We start from the raw sequence: 13,596 nt of genomic DNA on the forward strand, positions 1-13,596 counted from the left end.
TTACTAGGCACGTTCAATGCATGGTTATAGCACACAGTTGAAAAACTAGCTGTAGAATTACTGACATTCATAGAGTATGAACGGGTAGCCAACTCCACACAGCCTGGGCTGTGAATAGCTATGCACACCTCTGCAAAACGGATGTAAAAACGTTGTATTTTTTTAATTGGATGCCTTAACAGATAGCATACGATCCCTTTGAATGCACGTGACAACATAAGACAAAAAGCAACCAGAAGCTGTGTTAAGAAAGAAGATCACACCTGTTCCCCCACAAAGAGTTATTCACTGCTTCTTTAGCCGTTGTCTGCAAGGACCCCATTTTAACGTGCGCGTTGGAGGACCCTGAGGAAGCCTGGGAAGGGGAATAGTCTGAGTAAGTGCCTGAGGAAACGCTGTTATTCAGACAATGGATCTTATCTGCTTCAGACTCATCTGTCGATTCTGAAACAAAACACAGCAAATGTTTTCAGGAGGTGCTATTTGAAAACTAAACTCCAGAAAAACAATTTTTTAAATTGGCACTATGGATAGATATATATATTTTCACGTGCACAAAGAGGCATGTAATATGTTTAAAAATCAGAGTCAAGTGTAGAACATCTTAAGTAACGTGTCTATCTGTGTACATTACATAGGCTTTCATCTAAAAGGTTGTAAGTCAAGTTAGTACCTTTCTTCTCTTTACCCAGAAGAACAAGTTTGGGTGGGTACAACGGAGTCTCTGGCATGGAAGGACGAAGTTCCCCTATCCTCATCTCACTGGCAGGATGTCCAAAGGCATCCTGAGGAATATAATAATGTAGAGTAAACATAGGAAACAGAATCCACTTCAAACTGCAACAAACAAACATTTCACAGCCTTCTTTTCATGAATGTGACAACACACCAAAACCCCACCATACGGGCAGTGTCTAATCATGCTGATTTGTCAGCTGAAAATTCTAATTAGTCCTACATAAATACTTGTAAAAATTATGGTGATGTGTTCATTCTGAAAATGTGGACAAAACAGATGGAACTTGCAAGATACATCAAGGCCGTGTAAACATTTTTGATGAAGTAAAGGTCACAAAAATGCAAGCTGCCAGTAGAAATAAATAAAAAATTAGAATAGACATTTACTTGTTATCTCAGGAGTAAGTATTTCTCATTCATTCATTCATGACACAAGTCCTTCCATAGATTCAACTGTCCCTATAGCTATATTTAATTAAAATGACTTTGTCTCTAAAGAGTTTTTTGCTAAATTAAAATTATTTGGATTGCATAAGTTTCTCATTGAGAGTTCAGCAAATTTTGACCTTCAAAGACTGCCCTGCACAATTGTTTTGCTGGCAACAGGATATATACTGAAAATAACATGAGTTAAAGTGTTGACAGAAAGGGAGATGTAGTCTCAGATAGAGATATTTTAAATTAGGACATTTGAATTAGGCTGATAGGATAGCTAGAAGGGAACAAAGACACAAACAGGGAATCCGTGGCATTTCTTGTTCCTGGAAGAAAATTCAGAAATGAGAAAGACGCTGACCCGAAGGTAGGTATCCTGGGGAGACAGGGTAGGGCTGACACTGGAGGAATGATACTGGTAACCCTGCCCTCAGGAGGGACTTAAGGGATCCGAAGAACGAGCAATATGGGAAACCCATTTTCTGGGCTGAGGGCACCATAATGGAAAGTGAACTGGTGGAGACGGGCATGGCAGCACTGGAAGGTCCTGCCAAGGCCAGTCAAGATCCTTGTGGGGAGGCGAATGAGAAGCATGCATTGTCTTGGAAGCAAGAGGACGAGCTGGGATTTCGTAAAGAGGATGAAAGTTGGAGAAGGAGAGCATCTAGTCAAAAAGAGGAAGCTTCAGAGAGATATTGAGAGAAAATCAATAATTAGTAGTATAAATGAGGAAGGAAATGGTTAGGAGAAATATACTTAGGAGGGAACTTACACCAATGGAGACACTATGAGGATCGCTGTACCTTGACATTTTGTTGTTAAAGGTACTCCAGCGACTTTGCAGAGTGAAGTCAATAAAGCCGATGTAATATGTAGAGAAACAATTTACAATGGAGTACCAAAACCAAACCCACATTATTAAAATATCAAATGCTACAACACTTTTTAAATTTACTTGCTTTTACTCATGAGGAGAAAACTTTCAGAGGTTTACTCTCCATTAACTACTTTTTGTAGTAACACTGGAAACAGATTTGTATACGCATTTGCCATGTGATTTATCCTTGAAGAATATAATTGTATTTACACAACCGAGATTTCAATCCTTCTGCATGTGGTGTGCTACTGGGGGTGGTACCATACCAACACAGCAAAGAACAGGTATCGTCATAGCCCATTTAATTCACCCCCTCAGTGCTCACATTTAAACAATTCTTACACAGTGTAAAGTACTCCAGACTTTAAACTACTTTCACATGCAGAGATCCCTTCTTGTGTCTGGTATTTCTTACATAACAGTAGTGATGTACGTACAACTTAAAGCTAACAATAGTGCAACAGCATTTTTCCAGTGCAGCACAATAATTTTCTAGTGCAGTGTAACAAACTTATGCAAAACCATTTTTTGAGAAATAAAAAAGTGTGCAGCATTTGCAGAGTGTGAAATTCTCCACCTTTGAAGCACGGTGCATGTTAAGTTTCTCGTTGTACCTCTGAGCTTTTTGTATGCTCTTCTTTCTCTTTCCTGTCTGGGAGTTCCCGAGTCAATTTATGAGTGTTGTCTGTATCAGACAGGTGACTCTCTTGGAATTCTTTATTCTCTCTATCTTGAACCTAGAATCCCAATATTGTGCCATGAAACTTCCAAAAGTTATAACCTTAAAATAAAATTACTTGCTGTACGATAGGAAGAGCCAGCAGTTCCAATTTTGACATAATGATGAACACAGGTTTTTATTTCAGGTGCATGGTTTTATGAAGTTTTCTACGTTATATTCTTTTTTCTTTTTCTTCTTTTTAGCCCCTAGTCCTATTATTCCAACAAAAATCAATACACTTTTGAAAGAACTAGGTAAAATTTTGGTAAATTTCTGGCTGTTAGCATTAGCATCTGCATCAGATCACTCAAAGAACAGCAAGCTCTCCTTTTTACCCAGTATTACTAAACCTGCCAAGAATTAACACAAAGGATGGAATGCTGTAGGTTGGACTAGAAAAGATGTTTTTTGTAATCCAAAGCTGAGCGTTATATCCAGTATTTCCAGTTTATTTGTCAACCCATACATATCAAGCATATTCACTAGAAAGATCTTAATTTGATTTGAGGTATTCCTCATTGTTCCCCATGGAAGGCTACACAATGCACCAAGTTATCTCAGACTCGTTTTTGCCCAAAATGCACATCTTTCAAAATGACTTAAGGCAATGAAGAGGGTTATTTTAATTGATGATTAATTAAGAAATTGTTTGCTTATTATAACTGAAGTTGGAGGATGATACAGGGGATTTAAAATGTAGCTTGTTACTCATTTCAGATGCTCCCTTTAATTACTTAGAAACAGTTTTGTGAAGACACATGTGTAAATTAATTGCAAGAAAACCCAAAAGAGATCAGAAAAGAAACCAGCTTATCTGGCCTCTGAGGATGAAAAAGCAGGCATTGCACCTGAAATGAAATTACGTTGTTATTAGAAACTGTATTCAGCCTAACTCTGTATCAGAACACACCTGCATTTTCAAACTGTATTTTAACGTGAGGCTTGAGATCATGTCTCCTATTTATCTGAAAAGCAAAGGGAGCTTAATTACGTTTTATCTAATGTGTTACAACTGAAATCATGCTAATATTATTCAGAAAATCATTACACTTTTTCTACAGTTTCCCATACCTCTTCACTTCATGCAGGAAGCCAAAGAGAGGAAAATGTATACATCATCCTGCTTTACAGCTGTAAAATCTTCCAAGTGTCATTATTTTATGAACAACAAGAACACTTTCTTTCTTTTTGTTAGCTGACAAGATAGTTGTGTTACTAGTCTCGACTGTGTACTAGGAAAATTAAAATCTGAAAAAGCTCCACCATCTTCACTATTATTATTATAATAATAGAAGATGAAAAATACATCTTCACTGCTATGACGGAAATAGTCATGCATTCACATCAGTTGTTTGTGGTAGAAAATTAACTAGGAAATTGCAATCACATTATTTAATTGCACTTCAGGAATTACCACAGGGTGTTCAGCAATTCAACAATTTTTATAGAATGCTTCTTCTGATACTCATGCAATTAACAGTTCACGTACATTCACAGAAAAACTAGCTATGATTATTTTTCTGCTGCAAAAGTGAATGCAATTTTATCAAGGAATGAAACGTAAGAATGAAATTTGTCTTCATCTTTTTCTCTGTTAGAACACAGCGTGTGGTCACACGAGCATTTCAGAGTAACTGTAGGATTTTACGGTGTTGCAGCCATCTACTCTTTCCTTACACCTCCATAATGGGCTCTGCACGCTCACAGGACCCACTGCTGTGGCTCAGTTAACAGGGATGTTAACGTTGTAGTTTACCAACTTAATGTTTAATTTAACAGCAACCAAACCAGTACAGCCGCCTGTTTCTGAAGCCTGTGCCACCGGACACAGCCGCAAGAGACACCACCTAATGTCTTTGTCAGACAACATTGATTCAGGTTCCAGATAGACAACACGTCTGTGTTCACAGCAGGGATAATTAAAACCCGCAGAAACCTACGAAGATACTCAAGTTCAAAAGCCAGGTAATACAAAATAAATTGTATGTATTCAGCAACACCAGCAGAACATGTAAATACTCACGCCGCAAGACATAAGTTGGTTAAAAGACCAGATTTACACAGTAAGAAAGAATTCAGTGGGTAAGAAGGAATAAGGTTGGCATTTAAGACTTCAGATTTAAATAAAACATGAATGATTTAACTGAAATATTTTACTTTGAAGTACTAATCAAAACCGTGCCTAGATTTGAAGAAAGTCTTCTGAAGCCATCTTAAGAGAAAACTTTTGTTGTGGGATTTTTTTTCTTTTTAAGAAATGAAATATTCAACTGTAAATAAAACACACAGTACTGATAGAGCAGCTGCCGTGACTGCTGAATATGTAAGAACAGCTAATCTGTGTTAAGGATATGGAAAACTGAGGAAGAAAAAATAATGCATACACATCTAGCCAGAGACAGGGTATTTGAAGGACAACAAATTTATCATCATACTCAAACAACAAAGGGGTGAAAAGATAATTTGATTTCCCCCTCCCCCCCATTTATTTCTTTTGGACATTAAGACTTCATAAACATTTTCAAGAATGCTGGTATTCCTGTAGACCTGTCCAAGCTTATAAACTATCAGTATGTACTGACAGGGTAGGAGAGTTCCCTTATTTATAAACTGTGCCTGCACAAAGTCAGTCATTAGTGTGAATGTTAATGAGTAGATGCCCTCTGAGATCAAGCCTCAGCTATTTGTATCAGCTTCGCGCAGCACTGCAGTATTTAGGAATTTACCTTGCAGTGACTGTGTTCATGTTAGAACAGACGACTTTGTTACTACGCATACTATCCACTTCTGGCAAACATATTATGGGCTAGATTCTGCAGCTCATTGTAAGTCGCTATTCAGGGGGTGCCTGATCGAAAGTTCCCTGCAGTCAAAGAAGCACTCCTGCTGACTCATTAACTTTTGACAAGGTTGATTGGCTATGTACTACACATGATGTGAACAGAAGCAGCAGAACCTAATGGCATAGTACGGTCAGACAGAACAAACGGATTTGTCATTAACATATTTGACGCAGAAATACACTTACTTAAGTCTGAGGTGTAAATCGTGATCAGGTCCATTCTCCTGCTAATAGGCAAGTCTCTCGTATCATTAAAATTTAGGAGAGTGCTTGTATATATCAATACCAAAATTCAGATCTAGGTAGATTTAAACCCAAAAATTCAGTCTGATAAACTCAGTAGTATTGGGAAAAACAGCAACTCAATATAAAACTGAATTAACTTTACGGAATGATACTAGAAACTATGAGGTATGAAGTTCACAGTAGATGCAGAACATCATTTGGTGGAGTTATGTTAAAGCCCCATCTCGAACTCTTGAGAGGAACAACGATCCTTTTACATTACCTCCACTGAAATCTCCTTTGGTGCCATGGGCCACTTGTGCTCATACTTTTCTTTCACAGTTTGTTCACTGTTCGCAGTTGGTGTTGAGTTCTCAGGCCGTACTCCATGGCTTGTTTTGCCCACCAGATTTTGAACTGATTTTACCATATTCTTTAAATCCTCCGGGTATGGAGTGGGATAACGTTTTAGATTTATTTCAACCTGAACATTCATAAAAAGAATTAAAGCACAAATACAAAATGAAAACAGCATGCAAACTAAAACCATGATTACAGTACTATGGCTAAGTGCAAATTCCTCAAATTTTTAATTAATCTATTTGAGGTACTGTGTTACGTATAGCTATCTTCAAGGATTTTTGGACTGAAATTTGCTCTCAGCTACACCATGTCAACCTATAATGGAATTTCAGTGACATAAAATAATGGATGGGGATGGTTCCCTGTAAGCCTATCTTTTACCCTGTGAGAGTATTGTATTTTAATTCTACACTTTGCTTGAGAGTACTGACATATTAAATCACACTCTTTCAAAACAATATGGCTGTAAATGCAGAATTAATTTAGCTATGTTCAGTGTACTGAGTTAATCTGAATTATCTATGGCAGCTGAGAACAGAATCTGATCCACGGGGAGCTCTTTGCTCTTTGTGATGTATAATGTACGTACATGCACTCAAGTGTATCTCACTCTTTTCTTACACAGAAAACACAGGAAAACAGACTCCAACCACTACAGAAAAGTCACCCTAAGTCACACAGAATAGTACTTTGACTGACTGACAGGCCTGCAGGTTTTCTAGAAAACTCCACATTTTAAGTTTATAATGTTTATCACTCGAAAGTAGAGAAACACTGTGTTTCCCAGGTCCAAAGCAATCCTAATTTGAAGACAATTCTACAAAGAAGAGTGGCTGAGAAGGCTCACGGATGACATCACCCCCCGTCACCTGGCGAGACATTACACTACCAGCACACTGCTCTGAGGAGATGCTGCAGCAAACGACCACGTCAGGGATGACCCAAGCGGGAAAGATGACAAAACGTGGTGCTGACATCTCCTCACACCTGCCGCGTGGCAGACGTGGTTTGTCCGCTGAACATCACACCACATCATGAGAAGAGACGCCGAGGAAGCTGAAGCGCCCAGCCAAACGCAGCGCGACCTCGGTGAGGCTGCCGGGGCTGCGCACCGTGGGCAGCCTGCAGGTCAGCCCCCTCAGCTCGGCCTGCGCAGCCGCTTCCCTCTCAGCGCGGGGCCCTCTCCTCCGCAGGGTGCCTCCTGCCCTCCCCGCTGCAAACCCGCCCTACCTCCTGCCTCTGCCCCAGCTGTGAAAGATGGTCATGGCTGAAGCGCCAAACTTGGGTTCACGAGGCGAACCGGAAAGCGCGGCTGCCGAGCGGCGAGCCCACCGCCCAGCGCACCGCCAGCCACCAAACGCAGTCAGCTGAATGCAGGAGGTGCTGGCCGGGCCTGCCACTCGCTTTGGGCCTGAATCTGTGGTGGAAATGCAATAAAATCCTTCAGTGGAGTAAAATTACAGCTCCCAGTGCAAGCTGTGCAAGTCAGGATAACTATTCCTGATCGTGAGGCTGTGAAATTTGAAATTACTCCACATTCACCATGTGATAAGTATTTGGAAGCATTTACCACAAAGAAGCTTTTACCTCACTGTAGACATGTGGTAAGCAAAGGCAGCTTACTTCTAATAGCTCGCTATTATAACTGCTGGATTTTAAATTCCTAACAAGTAGGAAAAAGGTAATTCTGGATTCAAATGAATACAGTCTGCTGATAGGAATATTTTAGAAGCAAAAGTATGATCAATTGGGAAAATAAAACTATATGAAATACTAGCATACAGTTCTGAACCACAATAGAATAAACATTACAGATAATAGATTCTGACATGACTTTAACATAAAACATTAAAATGTATGACTATGATGTCATATGTTAATAAAGAATTTCAACGGAAAAAATAAATTAAGTCGGTAAAGCATTACTAAAGCTCTGGTTGATTTACGGTTGAAAGAAATCGTATTTAGATGTGGCCTAATTAGGCAATTGCTTTTTCACAAAATTCAGGCCATGATTTAAGTGTAAGGTCTACAGACAAACACAGCTAAATGTCAAGTCATAGAGCAAATCCTCAATAAGTACTAGTCAAGGAAGAATTAACTGAAAGACTACCATGAGACAGACAAGTCATAGACAGGGGTTTCAGCGAAAGTTTCAGATCACTGTCAGTCTTAATATTAAACAGTAAAAACACTGGCAGCTGTCATAGGTGATATCTGCTAGAATGCAGATATTTTCATCACTGATTGAAACTTATCATTGTGGAGGTAATCTGTACTCCCTGTCAATACAACTCTTGTATGTTTAATGCTACATCAAAAGTAGCATGACCCTGAAAAGAGAATTTTCAAAGTTCAAAATTCTTGATGTAAGAAGTTATTAACAATTTCAATTACCAAATCTACTTTAACATAGTTGGCCGAGAGTTCAGTTTTAACCATGAAAGATAAAAAGTGAAAACTATGTATGCTTTTATAAAACACTACCAGTGTTTGCGGTTACTGCCTATTGATAATTTGAGTTAATCTTAAATTCATCCCATAAAGGTCTGGTGAAACTGCCAAAAAACGTACATGTTAAAACCTCCCTAAGACCTACTGCAACACACGGATGGAGTGACACGCTAAGTTTTCAAAAGGTGCCAGCAATTAGCTTTTAGTTCATGTGCCCGCGTCTGAACGCAGGCTGGCGAACAGTTCAATGAAGTAACTCTTTAAAACACGTTTATCACAGAATCCCAGACTGGTTTGGGTTGGAAGGGACCTCAAAGCCCATCTAGTTCCAGCTCCCTGCCACGGGCAAGGACACCCTCTACTAGCCCAGGCTGTATATCAATGGTCATTGATATACATTGATATACGTTGATATACAGAGATGAATTGGCATTGCTGGGAAAGAGCACAGACATACTAGAAGGATGCAAATAAACATTTCTATCTTATTAATAGTAATTGAATTTGAGCTCATTTTTTTCATGGCTTGCACAAAAAGGCTGTTTTCCGTGATAGGGAAAAACCCACACACACCTTCAGTGGGAAATCTTTTTCCTTTCACAGCCTGGCAAGATTTCCCAGGTTTAAACAGTATTATTTGTCTACTTTGAACAGTATTATTTCTCTACTTTCAGTTTTTACAAACTCCAAGTATTTATGGGTATCTATTTGGTGTACACACAGTAAGTAACGAGACAGGAGAGATACTCTCTTCAGGGTACACATATGGGAGGAAATATCTGATCAGCTCTTAGCTCGCCGCTTAGCTTTTCATTTAAGAATTCTTCCCTATATAAGCAATAACTACAGCATCAGCTGCAAAATGCAGTGTTCTGGATCATTAGACATTAGGATCATTATGGAGGAGAAGAACATTGGTGTGTACGTGGGAATAGAGGAATCTCATGCACTACAACATTGGCTTACACCCACTCTCTGTGGATGAGAGGGAGAACGAACTCCAGGAAGTATATTTCCATGTTGGACTCCTCCACAACTAAGGAGCAGTGATACAAAGGATAAAGACTGTCTTGACCTTCGGATGGCCAAGCCAAAACGTCAAGGAGAGGTGCAATGCTGTGGGCCGTGGATCGCCCACGTGGTACAAACCACTCCTCCCGCTGCAGCACCACTGCCCGTCTCCCGTTCTGCTGCAGCGGGGCTGACGGCAGCCCAGCGAGGCACACCTCTGGGAATACAATGCTCCACAGACCCGGCTTGGTGGCAGCTGCCAGGGATGAGCAAACGGCCCTGGAAGAAGCACTGCAACCTGGGCAGCCATCGCATCCTCAGCAGCTCTGGTACGAAGCGCCGGGGCCTGGGATCCCACCGCGCAGAGACATCTGCCCGCAGCATGGGCGCCGGCCAGCTATTTTTGTTAAGTGCTGTTTCTAGGAAACCTGACAATGTGGGACTGTGTCTTGGCTGCGTCTGCCTCCCCGTTTTGCATACAGCAGATGGCAGCATGTGAACTGAAGTACAGGAACAGCATTCAGTGGATGAAGGGTTTATTGTTTTCTACAAGAACAGTTTACTCAAAGGAAACATTTGTTTCAGTCATTCATAGTGTTCTGAAATATATTAAAACCAAAATGGCTAAGTGATATAATTCATATATTACATTTCAATATTTAAAATACTGCTTGCAAATAACAAATAATACAATTAAATTATTCTATGACCTTAGAAATTAATATCTATTTATCTTTAAGATGTCAATTGTTTTGCATATTTGGACAGTCATATTACCCACAGTTAAAATTCTGATAAGAAGTGGTGGAACAGTATCAAACTCTCCCAGATCCTCTGTTTTCCATATGTAACCCATAAACCTGCAATTCATCTGGGGTACACTTACAGTTTAATCTACTTATTGTGAGGCAAAGCAGCAGAGTCCATTATCTCTGATTACAAGAGTTAGATGAAAATTCCTAATTGGGAAAAATATTAAAAAGATAAATCCAAAATTTTCAAGAAAATCTAAATGGAAAGTTAAATAGCTATTAATAATAGTATCGTTAGCTTTAAACGTAAAATATTATTTAAATCTCCTCATATGATTTTTGTCGCTGGCAATATATTTTATGTTGGGTATCCTATCACAGCTAAAAATTGCAGTGTTTAAGTGATTGATGTAGGGTAAATCCTTTACATTATTCAAGAAATACAAGTTTTCATGCCACGTAAACATAGACAGTGCTGACAATATCCTTTTAACAATGTAACTGATTAAGGGGTAAATTGTAAAGTCTGGAATTATATTAATTTCAGATAACTGGGGGAGGATATTCATGTTTTGATCTTCATTTTTGGTAGGTTACAAAACTGATGAGAGCTACCCCCTCCACTGCACGTTCCTGTGTAACTCCATGATGTTGCAAAGCTCTCGTTGACGTCCACTTTGAGACAAATATGGAATCCCCTACGTGATCTAAATACTTCTAAAGAACTAAGTGGTCGGACATTAATTCTGAGTCTCCCAATATTTTGTGTTAATTTTGTCTTTGTGACAAAATATCTGTCACAGTAGGAACGCGACGTCAGGGCTATGGGCCTGAACAGACTTAGGAAATCCAAGTTTTGCTGTCTAGACAACAACAGTCAAAGTAGAAATTGGGAATGTTCTCAGGGAGAACAGATACAGTATTCTTCCTCAACTTCTCTACTCGAAACATGGTGACGAATACTTTCTGGGTATTTAGAACACAAAAATAGTTCAACTCAAGATCTGTAAATTGGACCCTGTCCATAATATACAAATTACAGAATAAATCAAATAATAGAACTTACCTTAACTTTCCCTGCATTTTCCTCCTCTTCCTTTTTTTCTTCAAATTCAAAGGCAACAGTCATACGTTGCTGTCTCTGCTCCTCCCATAAAGTAGGGTTAAAACTATCACTGTCAGACTGGAAATCTATGGTTAAATTGCAAACAGCAATGCACAAGAACAAGCAATTAGTGCACTCGGCAAAAGATTGGAAATGATCTAAAAAGACACGTTCTTAGTTGATCCTGTAATGTTGGGTTATTGTTTTAAAGCTGTTGAGGGGGGCGATGGGAGCAGTAACTGATAAACCATTATGGAGTTTAATATTAAAACTGAAATGACAGTGATGGGAAGCAACAGGGTTTCGGGGCAGATCTGGAGCTGAGGGGGAGTCTGAAAACTCTCTAACTTAACGTAGACCCTCAGTTCTGTCGGGCTCACGGTTCTGACCCTCACCCGTCGAGGAGCTGCCCCGCCAGCTCTCAGACGGGCCCCGTGTCTCTGCAGGGTGAGCTGGCTCTGGCCAACTGCCTGAGCATATCCCAGAATTTCTGTCCCATGCACACTCCATTCCCCGGTTCAAATGGTTCATACAAAGCCATTCTGCTGAAAATAAAAAAGCGTTTAAGAAAATGTACATCCAATGGCCTGAGAATAATGGATTTGTAAACAGGATTCCTTTGCGTATGACAAAACGCAGACTATTACGTGCGCACCACTGGCTTTACGTGTCGGAAGAGCCGCACACACAGAACCACACCTGAGACCCCTTCCTCGCCCTCCCTCCGTTTTATCTTCACTACCTAAACAAGCACTGCTCCTGCCTTTGTAGGAACTGCTGATGGCGTTTTACCTTCATCACTGCGGGGTTGCTGGGGAAACATGTAGTTAGTCAGTACTCTCTGCTTTGTTTCTGGGTGAGCCTCAGTTTGCAGTGGAATGAGAGCCTTGGACTGCGCAGGAAAGGCAACACAAAGAACTGTTAACTCAGAGCACGTCTGGTAACTGAGACGGGACTTTAGCATTTGGTAAACCAAAAATGCAAGATTAACTAAAATTCTGCATGAAAATAAAATTTTCTATGGACTACATCAAGTATTGATCTGGTGGAAACGCCTCCTCTCCCATTCCTGTAATTCCTACCAGGATCAACAGAAGAACACTAAATATCAGAAATACTGACTGCATGTTCAGAGACAAACCAGTGAGGAAGCTAAAGGATCAGATCAGCAGAATGGAGCTGCAACTACATGGTCAGAACACCCCCACTGTGGCTGTGATCTATTTAAGCTAGAGCTAACGAGGAGTAAATTCCTGATCATTCATCAGAGGGTAAACCTGGTGCAAGATACTAGAGAATTTACCTGCAGGCACTCTGAATATTCAGATGTTAATGTTGTGTTTTACTTCAATTGATTATTTTTTATTATTGCTTTGCTCTAATGTAGCATCTAGGAGTGACTGTCATAGTTCATAGAACAGAAATTGTGCTATACCGTAGAAAAGTCAAAATGCTGAAAAACCCCTGTATTTAAAAGGAAGTGTTTATTCTGTGGCTCGGCTGAGTCGTCATGCAATGTTATTTTTTTAATGGAAATTAGAGTGGAAAAACAAATTCTTATTTTAAGACATTAAAATTTACTCATAATTTTCTATTATCCCTCCCACTTAGTCTCCCCTACTGTCAGCTTTAAAACGTTTTGCTCAGCTATAAAAGTAAGAAGAACATGTAAGGAGCAGTGCAATACGCAGGTACCAGCGTTAACCTGACTGCACTGCATTTGGCTTTGCTGTGCTTCGGGGGCACGGCGGAATGGTACGTGCTGGCCCGGAGTCGGCAGGGATTTGGTCTGACACCTTGACAAGGAAACGGCCCCGTCTGCCGGGCCGTGCCGTGCGGACAGGCACGGGCTCTGCTCTGAGCCGGTCTGCAACCAGCAGTGCTCAGCGCAGGCGTCCGCTGCAGGACACCAGTCCCTGTGGCTTTTGGATGGGGATAAAAGGATGGATTAATTTCCAATAGCATGATAATTGGCCCCTGAAGAATTATCCTCCTCAGCTTCAGTTAAAGAGGTGTATTATCTGACCAGAGGCATTACTGCAAAGTGAGAAAGATGAGATTATGAGAATTTAT

At 40.1% G+C, this 13,596-nt stretch overlaps 1 protein-coding gene across 3 annotated transcripts in view; it reads right to left on the reverse strand.

The window, feature by feature from the left end:
• LRRC7 (leucine rich repeat containing 7) overlaps positions 1-13,596 on the reverse strand; it is a 170,139-nt gene that overhangs the window by 23,124 nt on the left and 133,419 nt on the right. For all 3 annotated transcript variants that reach the window (XM_075759119.1, XM_075759118.1, XM_075759120.1), the window contains exons 14-18: positions 12,316-12,415; positions 11,485-11,609; positions 6,122-6,322; positions 674-785; positions 264-444 (exon numbers count right to left, since the gene is read on the reverse strand). In XM_075759119.1, coding sequence (XP_075615234.1) covers positions 264-444; positions 674-785; positions 6,122-6,322; positions 11,485-11,609; positions 12,316-12,415 — 719 coding nt within the window. The remainder of the gene's footprint in view (positions 1-263; positions 445-673; positions 786-6,121; positions 6,323-11,484; positions 11,610-12,315; positions 12,416-13,596) is intronic.

Source organism: Balearica regulorum, chromosome 8 (assembly GCF_011004875.1).
Source record: "Balearica regulorum gibbericeps isolate bBalReg1 chromosome 8, bBalReg1.pri, whole genome shotgun sequence".
Classification (NCBI taxonomy): domain Eukaryota; kingdom Metazoa; phylum Chordata; class Aves; order Gruiformes; family Gruidae; genus Balearica; species Balearica regulorum.